A 22414-nucleotide genomic window follows, 5' to 3' on the forward strand; every position below is an offset into this window, starting at 1 on the left:
CGCTATAACTGTTAAAAAGCTTTAAAACCATATATATCCCATGGCAAATTGCCTGTATTGGCTGTAAATGGTCTTTTCCATCTATTATGTCAGTGGTTACATGCTTGCTAAATAAATCTTAATAACTTTTGATGCTTTTGTGCTTAAATGCCTTAAAGGCCTTAACTGCTTGAACCCCGATAAATGCTGCTTGCAGCTTTAATTTATTAATGTGTTTATTTTATTTCATTTTATGGTTACGTAATGTACTGTATTATGCGTAAACATTTCCTTGCGGAGACTTATAACCAATCAATCAATAAATCCAAGTCCCCCTTAACTCATTGGAAAGTCAATGATATATCTTTGTGCATGTTACTGCAAACAGTACACTCTGTCTCTATTTTTTGGTGTGTGTGTGTGTGTGTGTGTTACTTTGTGTTATCTTCAACTGGACAAAATCAAGTAATCTAGTCTCTAATTTATTTATCTGCAAAATAAATAAAGCCTTTCTAATAATTCATTTTTACTCTCTAGACTGTTTTGAATTTGCATTATAAACAAAATGAAAAGCTTCTGTTTTCCAAACTTTCGGCAAACATGTGACTTATGTCTCTGCTAAATAGAAATTTAGAAAGAGTTTCCTGGAGGATGAGCGGTTATTAAGTCCTAGACGTCCCCCAAGGGTTTATTTAAGAGCTTATGCAGCAAGCATGTCCCAGATATAGACGTGCGCTCAGACCTTATCGCTTCTCGCAATGAACGTCTGACAAAAGGCAGATTAGGCAAGGGGTTCTTCAGGAATGTGTCACAAGCCTCACTGACTTTTCTTAGACTCATGCTATCACTCTCTATGTCTATAGAGAGTTTGAGTTTGGCCATCAACACAACATGAAAGCTACAATTTATGACAGAGCATAGTATTTTATTTATTTTTATTTTGTATGAACACACAATGCTAACAATGAAGTTGACTCACTTGATGGTGTCCACCTGTTGACTATTAATGGTGTGTAGCTGACCTAGTAAGCAAGAAAAAATCTTGTTTTTATGCTGTTGAATTATTACCACAAACCATTTTTAAAGATAGCTTTTTTAGATTGCAAACAAGCTTGACAAAAGGGCATACACCATCATCTAAAATGATTTAACTTCTCAGTTTTTAAAACGTGCTTATTTTAAACATAGTAGCATTATCTCTAGAGCATAACTGTCTGTCTGCACTGTCGAACAGATAATACTGTAGGAGCACTTCTCATGACCTTAGACCTTCTGGTGTCGCAGTAAAATGACTAATGTGAACACTTTTCCAGATCATTCATAAATCATCCTTTCTTTACAGCAAAAGTAGATAGCATGGACAAACTGATGATGGTGGAGACTGCGAAACTAACAGCGTAAATAAGTCTCTGCTGTCCACAGATGCTGGTCAGTCTAAAGGAATAGTTCCACAAAAAAAAAAGAAGAGAAAACTGCATCATAATTCACTCTCATGCTGTTCCTTTTTTTTATTCTTTTCTTTTTATTCTTTGATACGAAACGCAAGAAGAGGTGTTAAGCAAAATATTGCATGAAAAAGAGACGCTCAGGTAGGGATTTATGCCATTTTTATACATTCTATATTTTTTTCGAACTCCAAAAAGAGCAAAAAAGCACTTTTGAAGTAACATAAACGTAGTCTATCAGTGAAAGTGGTATGAAAGTGGTAACCTGAAATTGTAAGCCATCTCTGATCTAACCCTTATATTTTATTTAACCTTCAGATGTTCAGAGTATTCTATCTCTATACTGAAGTCATACTTTAGAAGTTTATCTGAGAAACATACTTTAAAGCCCGGGACACACCAAGCCGGCGGTCGACCGTCGGGCAGTTTTTGTGCGACGGCCGACAAAGTTTTCTCAGTGTGTTCCGCGCAGTCGGCTGAAATTGGTCCTCGTTGGCTTTTTTTCGGCCGATTCGACATGTTGAAATTCTCTCAGTGAGAGAGAGAACTCTGATTGGCTGTTCAGCTTAGAGAACAGGTACAGATAGAAGGCTGTTCTAATGTTACGTCATCTTACCTGAGTGTTCCTTGGCAAATATTTCAATATTAACATGAGCAGAGTGGAATAAAGAAAGTGTTTTTAGCAGGATTGATATTCAAAATGGTAAGCACGCACGGCTTTGTTTATGGTTTGTGTGTCTGCAGCCTGCAGCGTCAGTTTCCCTTTTTGAATGACGAATAGGCTATAGATGAATATATCTTCAGAAATAGACAGTTGTCTCATTTACACACAGGTGCAGAACACGCATGCTAGCTGACAGTCGGCTAGTTCTCTCGGTGTGTTCAAGTGCAGCTTTTTTCCTCGACGCAGGCGACGCGAGGCGACAACATAGTCGGCTTTCATCAGCACTAGTTCTTTGGCATCAGTTTGGTGTATCAGTTAATAAAAAAAAAAAAATGGTGCCATGAGGTTTGACACTGGTTCTTCCATGTCACATGACTGATTGCAATAGAGCATGATTGAAATTAGACGCAACTGGAATGGCAGAGATGAAAGTGAACAACGGCTCAAAAATGTGTATTGCTTCAGTACAAAGACTTGGAATATAGCACACATTTGGACTACCATTGTGATATTTTATTGGAGCTTATAATTTTAAATCCACTCTGCTTGTATAGACCTTATGCACCAGAGAAACGAGGGCGCCGCCATCTTTAGAATATTGTCTTTGAACTTCCGTTTTTGCGGTCGCTCTGTATATTTCTATGGCATTGCTATCCAGGAGTAATTAGCTTTTGAAGTGGATTTACTTAAAGGGGGGGTGAAATGCTCATTTTCACTCAATCTCCTGTTAATCTTGAGTACCTATAGAGTAATATTGCATCCTTCATATCTCCAAAAAGTCTTTTGTTTTATTATATTTTTAATTGAAAGATAGGCTGTACCGAGTCTTTCCGGAAAAAAACGAGCGGCTGGGGGCGGGCCGTGTGGGCGGTGTGCTAAAGCTGTGCTAACGCGCCGAGCTAACAACACACAGAGACATTTGTTCAACAGTTTTACTCACCGTTCCAACGCACGACCGCGAACCTTTATCATTGTGACTGCTCGATCCTTAAGCATTAGACGATCTGGGCTTTGTTTATAAAACAATCATCGTCGAAATGCAGGGAACAACAGTCTTGCACAACTCCGTTTATGCTCAGGAAAACAAACTCCATCCACGGGTGCCTTAACGCCGGGTTCTTTGGGAATCTGTGCAGGGTTGTCTTGCCCTGGCAACCAAAAACACACTTCTTTGGTGACATTGACTTCCCAAAAGCCGAGCAGAGCGCTTTGATGGCGAACTGCTTTCACTCTCTTGCTCTGTTTTACGAGTGTGCGTGCGCCCGCGATCTTACCGGAGAAGTGCCCTTAGGACCCATATAAGGAAATTCCGCCCTCTCTTACGTCAGACAGAGCCATACTCGAAAAAAACTTTCCGAAACTTGTGACAAACCGGAAGGACAATTTTTGGAACAAAAATACTCCTTCAAACGTACAACTTAACTTTTGAAACTTTGACCATGTTTAGCATGGGAAACCAACTCTTTAACAGTGTAAAAAACTCAGTATGCATGAAACAGTAATTCACCCCCCCTTTAATGTAAAGTTAACGAAAGTTATCATGAGGATTGTAATGTTTAAATCAGATGTCTTAACAAATGTCAGTCGACCGGGAAGATTTTAAAACAAGCCGTTCATTCATAAATACGCAAGATCGCTATGAAAATACAGACCGGAAGACAAAAGACAACGAGAGCAGCGCTGAAAAGGGGCGTGGCTACACAAGGTCTATAGAAAACAGAAGCTTGACATTCACAATTTGAATGTGTGCGTGTGTGTGTGTTAATTGTTTCATATGATTCATTACAATATTCTAATATCTTCAGTACTTCAATACGAACTATTTGCCACTGGTTCTTCAGTCCAGTACCATCATCTGTGTCAAAATGTCAATCAGAGTCACAGATAAGAAAATCAAATTGGCCTTCTTTCCCAATCTTTCTTCCTCCCTCCCTCTCTCTTTCTCTCTCTCTTTTGTTTTTGGTGCAAATGCCCCAGTTATGAAACCGCGTACATCCCACTCAGTCAGAGGTTTGAGCTCCTGCTCCCTCCCACAGGGTATGTACCAATATGCACGGAGCACATTTTCACAGATGCCATCAGAGAACAAGCATATGAATTACCAGGCAGCCTGCCATCTTTGAGTTCAGACAGAATGCCATTAATACCAGATGAAGAGCCCAAACAACAACAGCACAACAACATGAAAGCCCAAAACAACTGGGACCAGGTAAAGGTTTCATCATTTTATATATTAATGTCTTGATTAACAAAGACTCCAAACTCAACTCTCTCTCTCACACGCACACACACACACACACTCTCGTTCTCTCTCTCTCTCTCCCTTTCCCCCAAAAGTTGTGACACCATTGAAACTACCAGCAGACTTGAGGGACTCTGTGAAAAAGGATCCTGTCAGCAAATCACGTTACGATTAATAAAATATATGCCACTGTTGACCATGACTTATTCAAGAGCTATTATGAATTCATGCCTACAATTAAAGAAAACACAATCGTTTTAAAATTGAATGGCAATAAATATTAGTATTACCCAATTAAGTCACAATTAATACTAAGCAGGCTGATTAGCTGCAAATGAACACTCCAATTAAAAGATGCACGTACAAATGGAATGAAAGGGGGAATTACACTGCCCATAGCATTTGGCCATGTTGAAACGTGATGAGAATATGAGCTAGATGGACAAAGGATAACTATTTGGGATTTTCACTTTTAAAACTAAAAAAAAAAAAATGAAACTTGCGAGGAATCACAGATATATTATATTATATTATATTATATTATATTATATTATATTATATTATATTATACTATATTATATTATATTATATTATATTATATTATATTATATTATATTATATTATATTATATTATATTATATTATAATATAACATAATATAATATGATGTTCAAAAGTTTGGGGTCAGTAAGTTCTTTTCTTTAAAGAAAGAAAAGAAAAAAAAATCTTTATTTTATACTTTTATTCAGTAAGGATACATTAAATTGATCAAAAGCGACAGAAAAGACTTTCACATTACAAGTAATTTGAATAAATACTGTTTTGAGTTCATTTGTATTTTCTATTCATCAAAGAATGCTGAATATATCATGATTTCCAAAGAAATAATAATAAGCAAAACCATTTTTATGATAATAATAATACATGTTTTTTGAGCACAAAATCAGCATATTAGAATGATTTCTGGAGGAAATGTGACACTGAAGACTGGAGTAATGATGCTGAACATTCAAATATATTAAAATAGCAAACATTTAATTTACTTAGTATCACCGTTGTTACTGTATTTTTGATCAAATAAATGCAGCCTTGGTGAGCATAAGATTCTTCTTTGCTCTGACATCTGCCAAAATCTGTTTTAAAATCTTTAAAACATGAAGGCTACAAACAAAATAGTGCTTTGTTAATACATGTTTACCAATAGAACAGTCTACATGTTGTCAGAGAACCCTTGCATACAGAACAAAATGAGATAAACCTCTAAATCTCAAGACAACTTGATAAAGCTTCAGTAATGAGGAGGCATTAGGCATTAATAAAACATTACCATAGACCAGTAAGTTGTAATGATATTCAGGTCAATGTTTTATTAGAAACAAGTACAGTTGCACTTTCAGCTTAGGTGCCTGCTTACAATACTGATAAGCCTTCCTGGCTGCACTTAGACCCCATATTGATAATGGCCCATTTTACTAGGCATAGATGTTTAGGTTGCATAATGGACAGTGATGTAGTCAGCCAGGAACTTTGCTTCAGATGAGCTTGTTGTTCCAATCGACCTTCTTAAAGACAGCCTATCATGCTGCCAGAGCACATAATGAAAAAGAATCCAAAATAGCTTCAATTTATGTAAGGCTGGTATAAGGCAGACTTGAACCCAAGGCTTATGTGGGCTTTTATGTTCACATGAGCAATCAAGTTTTCCCCTGAGTCTGACCACCCACATTGTGATATTTCAGGCATAGAAAGTCCAAGGCACATTTGGCTCTCGATCCCACCACCGTCCCCCACAACCCCTCCTGCATATCAGTCAGTATCGCATCTAAAGGACTAGGTGAGTTTGTCAGATGCAAATATCGCTGCTGATCATTTGGGAGAAGGTTATGACATGGTGGCAAGGGCTCTGTCAGGGCGAGAGAAAGAAAACGACAAAGATCGAAGGAGAGAAAGACGGCAAACCTCAGGAGAGGATTTGTAATTCCTCCTGATGCTTCCCAAGCTTCGGCTGACTGTTGACAGTCAGGCAGGCTGTGCCTCACCGAGCGCTGGTGTTTCCTTTGGGGCCCCCCTCCCGGCCGAGGGGGGAGGTGGAGATTTGCAATCCCACCCCGTCAAAGTGCTCTCTCTTAAACACTCACATACACACACGTACACACACATACACACACAGCAACTCTCCACAGGAAAAGCAGGAGACAGAATGCGCAGCCCCTTCACAGCAGCTTTGGTGCGTCGTGGCGTCCAAATGGGATCTTGCTACACTTTGATAGTTGGTTAATTACTCATATGATACCACACAGATGTCTGGGGGGCTCTAGCCGAATATTCGTCTAACTAACTCACTGACTGATTGACTGACGGGATCCTGGGGAAGGCAGACATTTAAGGAGCGGTAGGTGAAAAACCAGGAGGCATTTATAATTCATAAGTGTAACAGTTTACGTGCCGTTCAGGATCTCTTTAGTGCCTAGCTGATGCTAAACTGAGATGCTACTTGAAGGGCTGTCTACTAAATAGTTCCTTGTGTACCAGGTGGTGGCAGGGACTTTGAACAGGAAACACATCTTGGCTCAGAAGTGTTCCTTTGCTGTCAAGATAATGAAAGGGGGTTTCAAATGATTCCAAACAAGATGAGAGTTGATTAACTTTTCTCACTTGTGATTCTTGTGTACGAATAGGCTACATTTGTTATGGATAAAATTGCACAACTTATTTGAAAGAGATTCTTTTTTTGTGAGTGTGATTAGCAACTTTTTAAGAATAAAAAATGTAAATTTTATGCTCTTTTCGAACAGCATATCTAATGAAATTTATATGGCTTCACTGAAATGTTAAAATATTATTTGGTACCACTTCAACAGTGAGAAATGGATTTGTTACGGTATTTATTAATCTTTTTTAATGTTCGTTGATAGAAATACAACTCTTTATTTTAAGTTCATGTTAGTTCAGGTCTGTTAAATTACATTAACAGATACAACTTTTAATAATGTAGTAATGGTCAATGTTGAAATCAATATTAAATAAGATTAATAAATGCTTATTAGTTGATGATATCTAACAAATGGAACCTTATCTGATTGATATGAAACTGAATTGTTATTAAGCTGTAGTAAATTACTAGAACATTTCCTATAGTGAAATTCCAAAAGACATTTTTTTTTTTCATGTTTAAGTTTGGGAAACTGCCCTAATGAATGCCAAACGCAAACCAGAGCGGAAATGTGTGTTGAGGAAACCAAAGTGATGAAAGCCATGCAACGGGTGCATTTTTAAAATTACAAATGAAAAAACAAAAGCTTGGTGCTGTGCCACTAGCACCATGCCAACACTGATGGGTACTTGCCTGGGATGACAGGAAAGGCAACGTCTCGTCCCCATAGCATGACAGTAACTCGTACTGGCACTCTCCATCTGTGCTCCTCCACTAAATCCCTTTTGAAGTTGTGTTGAAGTTTTGCGCATCTAGTGTTATACTTTTAAGTAATTCTCTTTGATTTTGTTTCATTCTGAGGCCTGCATCGTATGTCTCTTTATTCTGTGTGTGTGTGTGTGTGTGTGTGTGTGAGCTGTGACAAACTAAACTTTGCAATATTGTGTGTTTTTGATGTCCGTCCTGTTGTTTGTTTTTCTACAGCTGCACTAATCAGGATCATATCACCTCATCTGTAAATCAAAGAGCGAACTGCGTTCTGCAATGGGCATTACGACACTACAATTGTTTTTGCTAATGGCCGTCCTGGCCACTAGTGGAATATGTCAGATAAATAGAACAGAGGAAGTCCAGGACAGTTTTCTTCAAAACTCTACTACCTCCAAAACCAATGTGCATAATGGTCTCCAGCTCACCAACAAAAAGGCCCTGCTGGATAACAATACCAAACTTCCACCCTGCAAGGATCCCACTTCCATCAAGCTCTATTTTAAGTATGTTAACACAATCATTTCCTGTGTCGTGTTTGTGGTGGGAATTGTGGGTAACGCCACCTTGCTGAGGATTATTTACCAAAACAAGTGCATGAGAAATGGGCCCAATGCCCTCATCGCCAGCCTGGCTCTTGGAGACCTCATCTATATCACCATAGACATCCCTATCAACGTCTACAAGGTAGGCACCTTTGTTTCTTCATTATTTTCAATTGGTAGGAAACATGACATCATGTTGTTCTTAAAGGGATTTTTCACAAACCAGACTGAAAGACCAGCCTACACTCTTAAAAATAAAGGTTCTTGATTTGCATCTATGGTTCCATGAGGAACCTTTAACCTCAATGGAATGTTTCCATTGTACAAAAGGTTCTTTGTAGTGGAAAAAAAAGGTTCTCATATTGTTCTTCACATTAAGGAAACTCAAAAACGGTTATTCTATGGCATTTCTGAAAACCCTCTATTGGAACCTTTATTTTTAAGAGTGCATACAATACAGTGCAATACAAAACAGAGTACTTGAGCACAGGGAGGGAGAGTGAGCTGGCAGAGGAAGTTGGGAGGATGCTTAGATGCACAGGGCAAGGGGCCCTATAATTATACGGTCATTCAGATTTTATCTCCAGGGCCGTCCTATTACGGTTACTGAGGCTTTTGTGATAAGTACAGCAGGGATATGGCCTGATAAAATAAACAGAGGATTGAAGGCCCATCGTCAAAGGCCCAAATGAACAGCCCTGTTTTGACTAATGCTTCATCACTAGCCAAAATTCCCTTGTCTAATACTCTGCTCATCAGTGAACTCAGTGCTTGACAGTGAACAGAGGCCTCTAGCAGATGGGTCAGTGATGTGACGCTCGATTTTTTTACATTTTTATTTTTATTTTAAATACATTAAAAGTGGAGTCGTACCGAACCGTGATGTCTGAACCGAGGTTGAACCGAACCGTGACTTCTGTGTACCATTCCACCCCTAATATATATATATATATATATATATATATATATATATATATATATATATACAGTGCTATGCATAAGTTTAGACACCCATGCTAAAGTTGACTAAAAAGAGGAATAAAAAATCATCTTTTGGAAATTGAACTTAATGCCTTAATTAATTTTTTTGGGAAAAATCCGACCTTTAAGGACACCAATTTTCTTTGTGAATGAATAATGTATCGTAAATAAATAAATGTTCTTCCTTAAAATACAGGGTGCATAAGTTTGGACACCCCTATGTTAAATTCCCATAGAGGCAGGCAGATTTTTATTTTTAAAGGCCAGTTACTTCATGGATCCAGGATACTATGCATCCTGATAAAATAGCCCCACATCATCACATAGCTTTCACCATACCTAGAGATTGGCATGGAGTAGCCTACTTTCCATAAGATCATCTCTCAATGCAAATCAAACCAGCTATTAGGCTAACTGAAATAAAACCATGCCAATCTCTAGGTATGGTGAAGGTTATGTGATGATGTGGGGCTATTTTAATTCCAAAGGCCAAGGGAACTTTATCAGGATGCATAGTTGCAAACAACAACAGTGTTTTAAAGCAGAAGTGCAGCAGTTAGCATGTCTTGTTTTGTGACGCACAGACTTCTGTGCACTCCAGACCACTGACTTCCAATATACATCAAATGCACATACACACTCCATCTGTGCGAAACTCCACACTCCTCATACAAACAGGGCCAGGATACACCCATGAAGAGCTTCCTTTCTAAACCTGAGCATAATCCACATACTTTTCCTGTTTAACAAAACAACGCCCTTTCAAAGAACCCTGTCAAGGCCACTTGAATGATGAGACTTTGCAAGAGTCCAAACCAACAAAACACAAACCTTCTACTGACGCAAAACTTCATTTCAAAATGGGGTACACTTCAAAAAAGAAGACATGATGATTCTGTTTTCAACACTACTAGAATCTTCCAAGGTGAAGACTAGCAAAAGTACACAACGAACAAAGAAGTGCCTGGGCCGATATACAAGTAGCCATTGAAACTGCACTAAATCAATTTCATCAAGACAAGATGTGTGCCCTTAAGGCCAAAGACGGGAACAGAGAGTCAAAGCAAAACAATCTGCTACTTATTTAAGTTAAACTGTTTCAGAAACCAGCAAATTCCAGAAATGTAGACTGCCTCAATTATGGTTAAACATCTCCATTTCATTCCAACTTTATAAATAAATGTACAGACATAAGTGCTTAAAATAAATAAGAAAATGCATCCACATTTCATTCATCTCAAGGCAATGTATTCTACTAGAGCTTGTGGGTCATATGGCTGAGGAATCATAGAAATGAACTATCCTTTTTTTCTTGCAGCTGCTTGTCACAAAATGGCCGTTTGATGAGAGCCCATTTGGACTCTTCCTGTGCAAACTGGTTCCATTCCTCCAGAAAGCATCTGTTGGGATTACAGTACTCAATCTGTGTGCTTTGAGTGTGGACAGGTAAATCACTGCTTCACCATTTTTAAATATTTGCCACTTTCAGTGTCTACACGTTCTAAAATTTGCGTTTTGTAATTTATTTTCACAATCTTTAAATTGTCAAAGAGTTTTTCTACTGATGAGAGAAACTCATCTAATTATAAAGCTACCTACAAACCTTTCTTTAATTTGACCTTTAAACATCAGCCCTCCTTGAGGTTACAGGTTCAAGTTTCACAGCCGAGGTCTTAGGGTCAGGGAGAGACAAAGGTCAGAAGCTGGGTTTATGGTTTTAGGCCTAGATATGTTACAATCTGTCTACAATCAATCATAGCTATATTGTAATTCAGATATTTAAAGGATTAGTTCACCTCAAAATGAAAATTTCCTGATAATTTACTCACCCCAATGCCATCCAAGATGTTCATGTCTTTCTTTCTTCAGTGGAAAAGATGAAAACATTTTTCTTGCAAAACAAGTTTCAAAACTTTTTTGAGGAAAACACTTCAGGATTTTTCTCCACACAATGGACTTCAACGGTAACCAAATTGTTGAAGTCCAAATCAATGCAGTTTGAAAGGGCTTTGAAGTGCTTTAAGGGGCTCTGCACGATCCCAGCTGAGGAATAGGGTCTTATCTAGTGAAACATTCGGTCATTTTCAAAATAAAATAAAAATGTATATACTTTTTAACCACAATTGTTCGTCTTGTGCTGGTCTGCGACGCGCCAGGCATTACGTAATCACGTTGGAAAGGTCACGCTGGACGTAGGTGGAAGTACCACCCCATTGTTTACAAAGCGAACATGCGAAGACTAATACAAAAGCCCTTTAACAAAAAAGGTAAAACAATGATGTCGGATGATTTTGAAGTTGGAGGAGAAAATGAGATGGAGTTTATCGCCCTACCCTACCTTTTTGAACCGGAGAACACAGATGAAGAACTTAGGCAGATGTAGGAGACCGCTACGTCTAGCGTGACCTTTCCAATGTGATTACGTAATGCCTGGCGCATCGCAGACCAGCACAAGACGAACAATTGTGGTTAAAAAGTATATACATTTTTATTTTATTTAGAAAATGAATGATCGTTTCGCTTGATAAGGAGGGATCTGTTCCTCAGCTGGGATCGTGCAGAGCCCTTTGAAGCGCTTCAAAGCCCTTTGAAACTGCATTGATTTGGACTTCAACAATTTGGTTACCATTGAAGTCTATTGTGTGGAGAAAAATCCTGAAATGTTTTCCTCAAAAAACTTAATTTCTTTTCCACTGAAGAAAGAAAGACATGAACATCTTGGATGGCATTGGGGTGAGGAAATTGTCATTTTGAGGTGAACTAATCCTCTAAAAATAAACATATTTCGCAATTCTTGTCTCAATCTCACTGTATGCTTATTGTACGTCTTCAAACCAAGCATGACCTAACTTTTCAGACTTTATCATTTTTATTCTCATAAAGCATTGTGGAAGCATTGTATTCTGCCACAAATACATTATGCTGTCTTTATCAGCAAAAACAATTAACAATTCAAGCTTAAAGTCCAACTGAAATCAAAATTGACCCTATTTACTTTGTTAGCGCATATTACTAGTCTTGTGGTGAAAAATTAATCCGTGCAAGTTAATACACAGAAAAAAATTGTTTGCTGTCGTAATCTTTAATCAAAGTCTGAAAAGTTACTTCCGGTCTGGAATGGCTGATGATGTAGGTTTGACGGCTTGGGTTGGGAAACGCTTAACCACTCCCCTCAAACCGTTAGTCTGCTATGAGTGAGAGATGGAGAGGAGGAGCGCTAGAGTAAAACCCTGCCCTCTGTTCAATATTCCTTTTCACTGGGAAAAACGTCACAACACTGAAGAAAAGTCGTTAGCAACTTCCGGCTCACGCAGACTTTAAAAATCCAGTTTTGAGTACATTTATCTCATTGGACACCGGTGTCTATCTGTATATTTTGTAGTCGTTTAGAAAATTAATTTGTAATTATTTTGACTGTAGAAGCTCAAATTATATACAGATAATTTGTCAAAAAGTAGCTTAATTTCTTTTTCAATTTATCCACCATTTTAAAACCAGAGATCTCTTGCCATTTAAATTAAGAATTTTGTATGAAATGAGAAAAAGCTGTATTTCCCGTATCATCTTGATCAGGGTGGTTCCAATGAAAACCTTCTCAGGAAACATTAGTGCATTTGCGCATGTGGTTTAGGGGAAAAGGCGGGACGTGAGTTCGTCCACTTCTTGAATCAGGGCACTTCCTCCAGTTTATAAGGTCAGCTCTAATGGGCACCTCTCATTAGAAAGTATTTTCCTCATCAGGAGCCTGAAGCCACCTGCCCACTTCAGTTTAAATGCTACCATAAAGAAGGAAGAATGGCTGTTATCTTGTCGTATGTCTATACAATAAAACTAAACTAAAATGTTGTCTTTCGGCCAAATTGTTAAGATACTGTATAAGCCAAAAACAAGCCATCAACTTTTTTTCCCGTGTGAATGATGTTTCATTGAGCCACAAATGTCTAGCGGCCCGTCACAATTTTTAAAGAATGAATCACTTGAATCATACGGCTGGACTTAATTTCACAACAGCACAGCCGCTTTCAATTAGTTTCTGAATCATGCCGAGGAAATGTTCAGCACATCTCGCCAGATCCGTTCTCCCCATGTTGCGTGAGCTTACATATTAAATGAAGATAATACATAATCATCCAGGTGGATGCTGCACATTGGTGGTGGTTGAGGAGATTCCCCCCTTCTATGTAAAAGCATTTTGAGTGCCGAGAAAAGCGCTACGTAAATGTAATGAATTATTATTATTATTATTATTATATCATGTTTTTTTTTTATCCGTCTGAGTTTTGGCAAAGTGGATACATCTCTACTTAGTGAAATATAAATGTCCCATTGTTGTTGAACAGGAATATTCAAATGGGTTATAAAAAAAATATATAGTTATATAAAATCTTGATGCACCGTTTTACAGAATCACCCACAAGAGAAAAGATATTAATGAAACAAACAAGCAAACATGACTTTGAGCAAAGGGAAACAAGCAGCCAGGCAAACCAGTGACTATATCCAAACAAACAGCTGAAGTATATCTGTGAGCATTTTAGTAATATGCATATTACAATGCAAAGCAGCCTTTTCATTAATCTTAGATACTGTAGCTGTAAACCAGTTGCTGAAAGTTGGCCCAGCTGCACGCACGGCATTATCTTCACAGAAGCTTTCCCACACGATAGGAATCTGATCTGTCAAGCTTTGCAGGTGTTGATGTAAAAAAAAAAAAAAAAAAAAAAAATGGTGTTGAAGACTATACATATTTCTCTGAGTTCATTCACAGAGATGTTTATTCACATAAAGTGGATCTTCAATAAAGTAGATCTTTCCATCAATCTATTTTATGCAAAGTTTGGTATATTGCAGGATAAAAAAAAAAAAAAAAATTCTTTATTTATTCGATAAGAGGATGTACATAAACTATGATGGAAACACATTTACCAAAAAAATCCCTTGATGCGCAAAAACAACAACCCCCCCCACCCATCAAATTGTTGGGGATAATTACCTCCCAGAACTGTCTCACATGACTGAGTTCCCAAACGCCAGGCATCCACCACCGAACGCAAGATAACACGACAGCATTCATTGCATTTCGTCTGCACGCTCTGAGGCACAAGTAATATATAATGTACGAAAAAAGAGCCACAGTGGCTTCCCGATTGCAGCAACTTCCATTTTTTAAGTACAATCAATTTGGATGTTTAAGTCATTTCAACTTAAATTACATTAAACTGACTTAAAAAAATTAGTTGAATCTTGTATATCATAAGAAAAAGTTGAAAATGGCTTAACTTATTTTGATGAGTTAATAAGTTGTCATAACTTATTGATCATATAATTTTTTATAGTGTGGGATAGAAATTTCACAATTGTTTTATGCAATACTCCACTTTTTGTGCATAAGTTAAATGCACATCTTTGGATGAAAACAAAGCTAATGACATGTCTCTGATGTGAAACAGATGAGCAATCTCATGAGAGTTTCGTTTTTGTGGCTCAGGTACAGGGCTGTAGCCTCCTGGAGCAGAGTGCAGGGAGTCGGCATTCCCCTCTTTACTGCCATTGAGATCTTCTCCATTTGGGTCCTGTCCATTATCTTGGCTGTACCAGAGGCAATAGTCTTCAACATGATCACCTTCACCTACAACAACCAAACCATCCGCACTTGTATGCTCAAGCCTGAAAGTAACTTCACGAGGGTAAGCTTTAATCGGATGGATGTCATGCCGACGTCTTTTCCCTTCATTCACATAAACACTCAAGCACTTTTTGTAAGTGCATCCTGTGTGGTTGACCTCGAGCAGGATGCTATGCACGATTTCTGTCATCATTTACAAACTTTGATCTTGAAAGCAACATTTTGCGTAAATAACAGACAATGCAGGGGATAAGAGTAAAACCTTTGGAGTTTTCTTCAGTTTTCCCATGCAGACGATATCGGGAGATTTCTTTTTCTTTGTTCGGTCCAAAGAAGTAAATTGATAGCAGACCATGAGTGCAATTACAAGCTGATGTATCTCTCTCAAGCAGAGCCATATGTGTGGATGAGAAACCGAGTTCATTCTCTCATATGAACCCTGCCATTAATCTCAGAAACATTGGGCAATTCAGATGAGACAATTTAATACAGCACAAATTAAATTATAAAAATGAAATTAACTGTGTTGTTTTCACTTTGAGTACTGTTTTATATGGTAAACAGTTATGCTATAGGGACCTAGGGATAACGTAAGGTCAACTGATTATTATCATAAAATAAACCCAGCAGGGTGATCAGGATGCAACGCAAAATGATTTTCCTGTTTATTGCATGGCTACAAATAAGTAAATTATTGAATAAATGTTAACTGCTAAGTAAAGAACAGACAAACAAACAAAAAACAATATTTTACAAAACTGAAATAAAAAAATACAATAAAATTTGTATTTTATTATATTTATATTATGCATTTATATTATATTTATAAAATGTGATGTTATTCCTGTGATGACAAAGCTGAATTACTCCAGTCTTCAATGCCACATGATCCTTCAGAAATCATTATAACATGCTGATTTTGTTCTGAAGCAACATTTCTTATTATTATCACAGTTAAAAACAGCTGTGCTGCTCAATATTCAAATGGAAACAATGATAGTTTTTTTAATTGATTTTTTTAGGATTTTTTAAGGAATAGAAATGTCAAATGAACAGCATTTATTTGAAATAGACTTTTTTGTAACAAATATTTATAAAAGGAAGAAAAAAAATCTTACTGACCCCAAATTTAGTCTATATCATATTAAGCTAGAATGTCTTCCTCTTTTTTTCTCGAATCCATCTCTTTATTTTTTCTTACCGGTTCGTTGCTTCCGGCGTCTAAACATCAAAAGTTTAAGCTCACAGTTAAAACAATACTTAAGTCTTCTGATGGCATTTTTGCTATATTTCTTTCAATTTGCTACCGATTCATGTTGGTATAAAAAATAGTGCTGTGACAGCTCAGCCCTTAAATGATCTCTCACTGGCTTTAAACACTGCATCATGACACCGTAACTTTTTTCTCTCTATAAACATAATGGATACTGTGAATGTCTTTCATCTGCTTTCAGTTCTATGTAGATTTGAAAGACTGGTGGTTATTTGGCTTTTACTTCTGCGTGCCACTGGCCTGCACAGCTGTTTTCTACACCCTCATGACATGTGAAATGCTCCACCGTAGAAACGGAAGCCTTCGGATCGTCCTCAGTGAACACCTTAAACAGGTATGAAAAAGTCCTTAATACTAATGCTCATAAACCTTCAAGTCAGTATCATTCAAACATAAGGAGTATTACTGCAAAGTGCACAGTAATATTGTGTCTTATTGTTTTTATTAACAATTAGATCATGGATGGGCAACTTTGGTCCTGGAGGCCCAGTATTTTTAAGTGATCTTTTTAGTAATTCTGGAGACCTTGATTAACCTGTTCAGATGTACTTGGAACTAAACTCTGCAGAGCAGTGGCCCTCCAGGGCCGAAGTTGCCCATCCTTGAATTAGATGACATTATGATAATCTTTTTAGCCTGTTATGTATGTGCTAAAGTCTGTAAAAGTAATATCTCTGAGAGTACATTATATAACATTGAACATACTGCGGTTCTAATGGCTTGTTTATGTTTTTCAGCGGCGTGAAGTGGCTAAAGCAGTCTTCTGTTTAGTGCTGATCTTTGCTCTTTGCTGGTTCCCCCTTCATCTCAGTAGGCTGTTGAAGAAAATGGTTTATGTTCCAACTGATGAAAGACGTTGTGACCTACTCAAGTGAGTGAGCCTTCGCCAATTTTTACTCTTAACAGCGGACTGATTTATTTTATACCCTACATACTTGTACTGTATGTGCATGGTACTTATTTCTTGACATACAAGTTATAGTTTGTACTAAAGTGTTTACAGATGTCCAAATAAGTTTACATACCCCTAACAGAAGCTGTAAGACTTGTAACTTTTTTAATAAACTTTAGATAAAATCTAAAAAAAATTTTTAAAATAAAATAAGATATATAAAACATATTTTAAATGTAGTACTGTCATTAAAAAAGACTGATTAAAACACTCTATTTCATTTTATTCCACAAGACAATTTTTTTTTTTTAATTTAGACAAATTGTACTGTTTAGAGTTAACAGGAATATTCAAATGGTACATAAAAATATATATAGTAGTTATGCATTAATAGTGATAGTTGTGTATGAGTCCCTTAATTGGCCACTGAAGACATCATATAGCCACTGTTGGAAAAACTCAAACATAGAGCATGATGGGAAACCAAGACTACAGGATCTTAACGAATTTCTGTCAAAATTATTGGGCAGCTTCCCTTCTCAGGACAGATCAGGGACAATAATGGAAAACCTGGAAATATCAGGGAATTTTAAAAACAGTAATTTAAAAACAAGTCATAGATATTAATACCATTTTAAAAAGTCATGTTTTTTTTTTATGTGACTATAGTATAGAATTTCTAGTGTGATTTTTTTATAAGCTCAGCTTTAAATTAATTGTTGTATTTTAAATCTTCAGCTAGTATTTAGTATTTGTCATTGCAATCTCTAAAATAATCCATCTTATTAAAAAATGACAAACATCTTGTAGATTGTGCAAGTGGTATGTAAACTTACACACAACAAAACTAAACGAGTGTCCAAACTTTCAGCTTCCTGTTGATCATGGATTATTTTGGCATCAACTTGGCCACTGTGAACTCCTGCATCAACCCCATCATCCTCTACTTTGTCAGCAAGAAGTTCAAGAATTGCTTTAAGGTGAGTGCTTATTCCTTCATTAACCAGCCATTGCAAACAGACTCATACGGAATGAGTGAATGCACGTTTCCTCACGTCATGGCTTCGCAAAACACAGAACATTCATGTGCTTGATTTATGGAGACGAATGTTTAGGTGTCCTGTTAGTCATTCTCAGAGAGAGATAAGCCATGCCCAGCCATGGGTGTCTGAGCGTAGATTACAGACAATGATGTCAGATCCTAAGTGGGCCCCTTTTCAGTAATAAGGATGATCCCATAAATACAATGCAGCTGAAGCGTTTGTGAGACAAACCATAACACCAACTCAGTTGGCCAACCCAAGTTCATGGCCCTAAATACAAGCAAACTGGTGAGCTGTGCAAGAGATGGTGTAGGTCCAAGAGAAATATTCAACATTGATTTACTATGGGCCAAAGTTAGTGCTGCAGATAAGAAATACTGATTCAAACAAAAAAATCCTGCGGGGCAGCATTTCTGCAAAATAATATTACATTGTTTCTTGCACATTTTACAGCATGCTCATATTGAAATGTCCCGTGAATGGTGCTAAAAGCATGTTCAACTGTTTTCGAAACAGAAGAATGTAAAACTGGCAACATTTTAAAAAGTTGCCTGTTATCGTGGCAGTTCAAAACAGAAATTTTCAGCAAGTGCCGCTAAAAGGTTCAAGCTCTATCTCCTTCGAAATTATAGCACCATCTACACTAAACCCTGCTCTATACGTAACCGATAGTGTTAACAAAAACAAAACATGCCATTTTAGCTTACTTCTACAAGTCTTTCAGCTCTTTAATCGAGTGCCGTGACACTTTTTTTGAACTGGACTCGTACCTGAGCGTTCCGAATCGCAAGTGCAATGCTGTATCAAGTGAGCAAGTTTACTATGTCAGAAACCCATGTCATGCAAACCTGAAAATGTATTACTTAACAAGTCATGCACTTTGGTGTGTTTTGGGGTCATAACATATATGTTTTTTTTTTGTGTGTGAAGTTTTGCAAAGCAGCAACATGTTTTTCTAATGAGCTTATGTTGCAACAATCAAATGATTTTCCTTTTATCTTTATCACTATTTCAGTCCTGCTTGTGCTGTTGGTGTCATACCAAGAACCAGGTGTCCAGCTCAGGCCCCGTGAACGGCACTAGCATTCAGTGCAAAAACCATGAGCCCGGCAACCTCAATACCGACAAAAGCCTACGCAAATACAGCGACTGAGAGGCGGAGGACAGTCTACATGCTTAAAACGCATTAGAAAAGCGGACATCATCATCATCAGTGTCAAACTTTGAGGTGGAGAGCATTGTAACCATTCATATGAAACTAAAGGCCCTGTGCTCAGCGCAGTATCAGGATGTTTTTATATATAGCTTCAGATCAGACAATGGACCTGATATATTTAAAGTCTCCCGTAGACCTAGAGCAGCTGTTCCCAGACATTCAGAGTGTTGTTTTTCTGTGTGAGAGAAGTGGTGGGAGTGAAGACCAACAGCAACAGGATGCAGCTGAACCTAACAGCTACAAATTAACCCTCATCAGGAGCTCGACATGTTTTCCTTACGTAAATACTGCACCATGAACAAGCTCTGGATCGTCACTGTCTGATGTGAAAGGAAGTTGCAGAAAGGAAGAGTGAACTGGTGAGGGTCAATCTGTGTGTGTGTGTGTGTGTGTGTGTGTGTGTGTGTGTGTGTGTGTGTGTGTGTTTTTGTGTTCCTTCCTATAGGCTTTGCCAAAGAAACTCCCATGCAGCTGAGGGGACAGCCTATCCCTCAAATTCAGTGTCCGGTTGTTATTGTTAGCACATTGAATGCAGTTATGGAAGCTTGATTCAAAACTAGTTTGTAAAACAGGAACTTTGAATGGCTCAAAGTTTATTTAGTTGTTAGGCTAATCGTATTGTGCGCTGGACGTCACCTCTGTCTATTTAGAGTAGTAGGAAGATAATGAAGATATGCCTTTTTGTTTAATTGCCAAATTAAGTTTCATGTGTATATGCTTGAAAGGTGTTAGATGAATATGTAAGCTCAGAATACAAATAATACAAAAATACAAACATAAAGATCATACAGCACATATGAAATGTAACAGCTGGATTGTGTTCCAGATTTGAGGAGGCAAATAACTTTGACCTTGGTAGGATTTAAGAGTAATTTCTAGGAATGACTCCAACTGCAACAAATGCTGGGTTATAGTGTAAAAAAAAAAAAATAAAAAAAAAATATTGAGCATAAGGGCGCGGGAAAGGGGGCTTTTGTGTAATCAAAACAAAAATGCCCAAGAGATACAAACATATCTTTGCTTTATTTTGACACTGTGAAAGTTCTGTGGGGAGAACTCATACATGCTATTAACCTTGTATACTTCAATATTATTAATATTTAATGGTCTCAGTATTTGTATATCATCTGCATTTTAAGTTGAAATATTTGTTTTCTTTATCTTGTTGTACCAAATATATACTCCATCATTCAAATGTTTGGGGTCAGTAAGTCTTTTTTTAATTTTTTTATAAATGTATATTTTTAATCTGCAAGGATACAAAGCAAAGACATTCATATTGCAAAATATTTCCATTTCAAATAAATGCGTTTGAACTTTTTATTCATCAAACAAAATATATCAAAGAACTGTTTTCAACATTGATAATAATAACAAGAAATGTTTCTGGAGGATCATGTGACGCTGAAGAATGGAGTAATGATGCAGAACATTTAGCTTTACAATCACAGAAATAAGTTGTATTTTAAAATATATTAAAATAGAAAAAAGTTCTTGCAATTTGTACTAATATTTTACAATATTACCGTTTTACTGTATATTTGATCAACTAATCGTAACCTTTGTGAGCAGAAGAGACCTCTTTCAAAGACATTATTAAATCTTACCAACCCCAAACTTTTGAAAGAAATCCATTTTCTTTTGACATAATTTGAAACTAATATTAATGACATTGTATACGTTCTGACAGAGATCTACATGGGTCTTGTTATTTTGAAATGCTAAGTGTTTTGTGCATGACAACAACAAAAAAAGGTCATGTTTGTAGTGGAATTTGATGTCACGCATTACTCTTGTCACACTGGTTGAACTTTACCACCTGAGTGAGGAATGTTGCACAGTTATTATATACATATATACATATATATATATATATATATATATATATATATATATATATATATATATTAAACTTATTATAGTACTATAACAACCTAACATCTGTTTATTACTCTATATATGCTATGCAGTACAGAGAATTAACTATAGATTATTTTACATATCATGACCGACTGGTTAATACTTGTCAAGCTTCTTCTCAGACTGTAATAGCATTAGTCCAGTCTTCTAGATTAGCTGCTAGTTATTTTTGAGAGTATTGGACCAGACTATTGATTCTACCACTTAAAGCTTATCTCCAAATGTAACGAGGTTTCAATGTTAAAAAGATAGGTCCCTTGTGACAGCTGTCTGTTTTTGGCCTGGGAAGAAGCTCCAGTATGGGAGTGATTTGTGATGCACTTTGGCCCACAAGGCAACACGGCCCCTCTGGGTCATCAGTGTCAACCTAGAGGATGTGAACGGGGCATACTAGAAGCCTTAATGTAAACTGTGGAGCTGAAACCATTATCTGTCTGCAATGTAAGTTACTGTTTATATCAGTCTGATATTGGTTTGGAAAAATAAATGTGTTTTTTATTTGCTTGTGTGGGGTTTTGTAATGTTCTATTATATTATATAATGATGATGCTTATTTATAAGCACAGTAGACAAATTGTTGGTCTGGTCTCAAACACGATTTCTCAGAAAAAGAGTTATATGCTCTAACAGTTACAAATGTGTATTAATTAAAAAGCTAATAATTTTTGATTGATATAAAGTCATTGCAACACAATGTTCTAGGCTGAATATAAACGGGCCATGTTCACCAGCCAAAATAAGCATGGACTCTAATTTACAATAAAAGTGTCTTTTTGTTTGTTTTAAGACATTTTCTTATCACACATGGAATTAGAAATTTAATTAGAGGAAAGACAAGTCTGTTTTGAGAGTCTACTATTGAAAGCATATTAATGCAAAAATGACGTCTCATCAGAGATTTGAGATATGTTTTTCTTATTCTCATGAAACTGCCTTCAGGGAGAAGAATGAAAGGTTTTAGGTCCGTGGAATTTGGTGGGAACCTCTGAGCCTGCCAAGGAAGGAGCAAATGAAGCTCAAAGGCAAAGTAACACAAGGAGCCTTTAAAATAAAATAAAATAAAATAAAATAAAATAAAATAAAATAAAATAAAATAAAATAAAATAAAAAAATTGAAAAGCTGACATGTGCAACTCACATCACTCTAGAAACTTACCCAGATGCCATC

The 22414-nt window shown here is 36.9% G+C and overlaps 1 protein-coding gene across 1 annotated transcript; it reads left to right on the forward strand.

Annotated features, from left to right (window-relative positions):
- Positions 1-6350: 6350 nt before the first annotated feature.
- ednraa (endothelin receptor type Aa) lies at positions 6351-20940 on the forward strand. Its single transcript, XM_081362071.1, has 8 exons — positions 6351-6721; positions 7967-8437; positions 10595-10722; positions 14765-14963; positions 16357-16509; positions 16913-17046; positions 17939-18047; positions 19126-20940. Exons 2-8 carry the CDS (start codon positions 8027-8029, stop codon positions 19261-19263), a joined length of 1272 nt encoding a protein of 423 aa, XP_081218197.1. The 5' UTR covers positions 6351-6721; positions 7967-8026; the 3' UTR covers positions 19264-20940.
- The last annotated feature ends 1474 nt before the right edge of the window (positions 20941-22414 follow it).

Source organism: Scardinius erythrophthalmus, assembly GCF_964197995.2.
Source record: "Scardinius erythrophthalmus genome assembly, chromosome: 3".
In the NCBI taxonomy this organism is placed as follows: Eukaryota; Metazoa; Chordata; class Actinopteri; order Cypriniformes; family Leuciscidae; genus Scardinius; species Scardinius erythrophthalmus.

Bases quoted from the DNA above. Each gene is read 5' to 3' on its own strand.
- ednraa (XM_081362071.1), top strand. From the start codon at position 8,027: ATGGGCATTACGACACTACAATTGTTTTTGCTAATGGCCGTCCTGGCC. The intron at 14,964-16,356 runs GTAAGCTTTAAT...ATCTGCTTTCAG, and splicing joins CTGAAAGTAACTTCACGAGG to TTCTATGTAGATTTGAAAGA. The intron at 16,510-16,912 runs GTATGAAAAAGT...TATGTTTTTCAG, and splicing joins TCAGTGAACACCTTAAACAG to CGGCGTGAAGTGGCTAAAGC.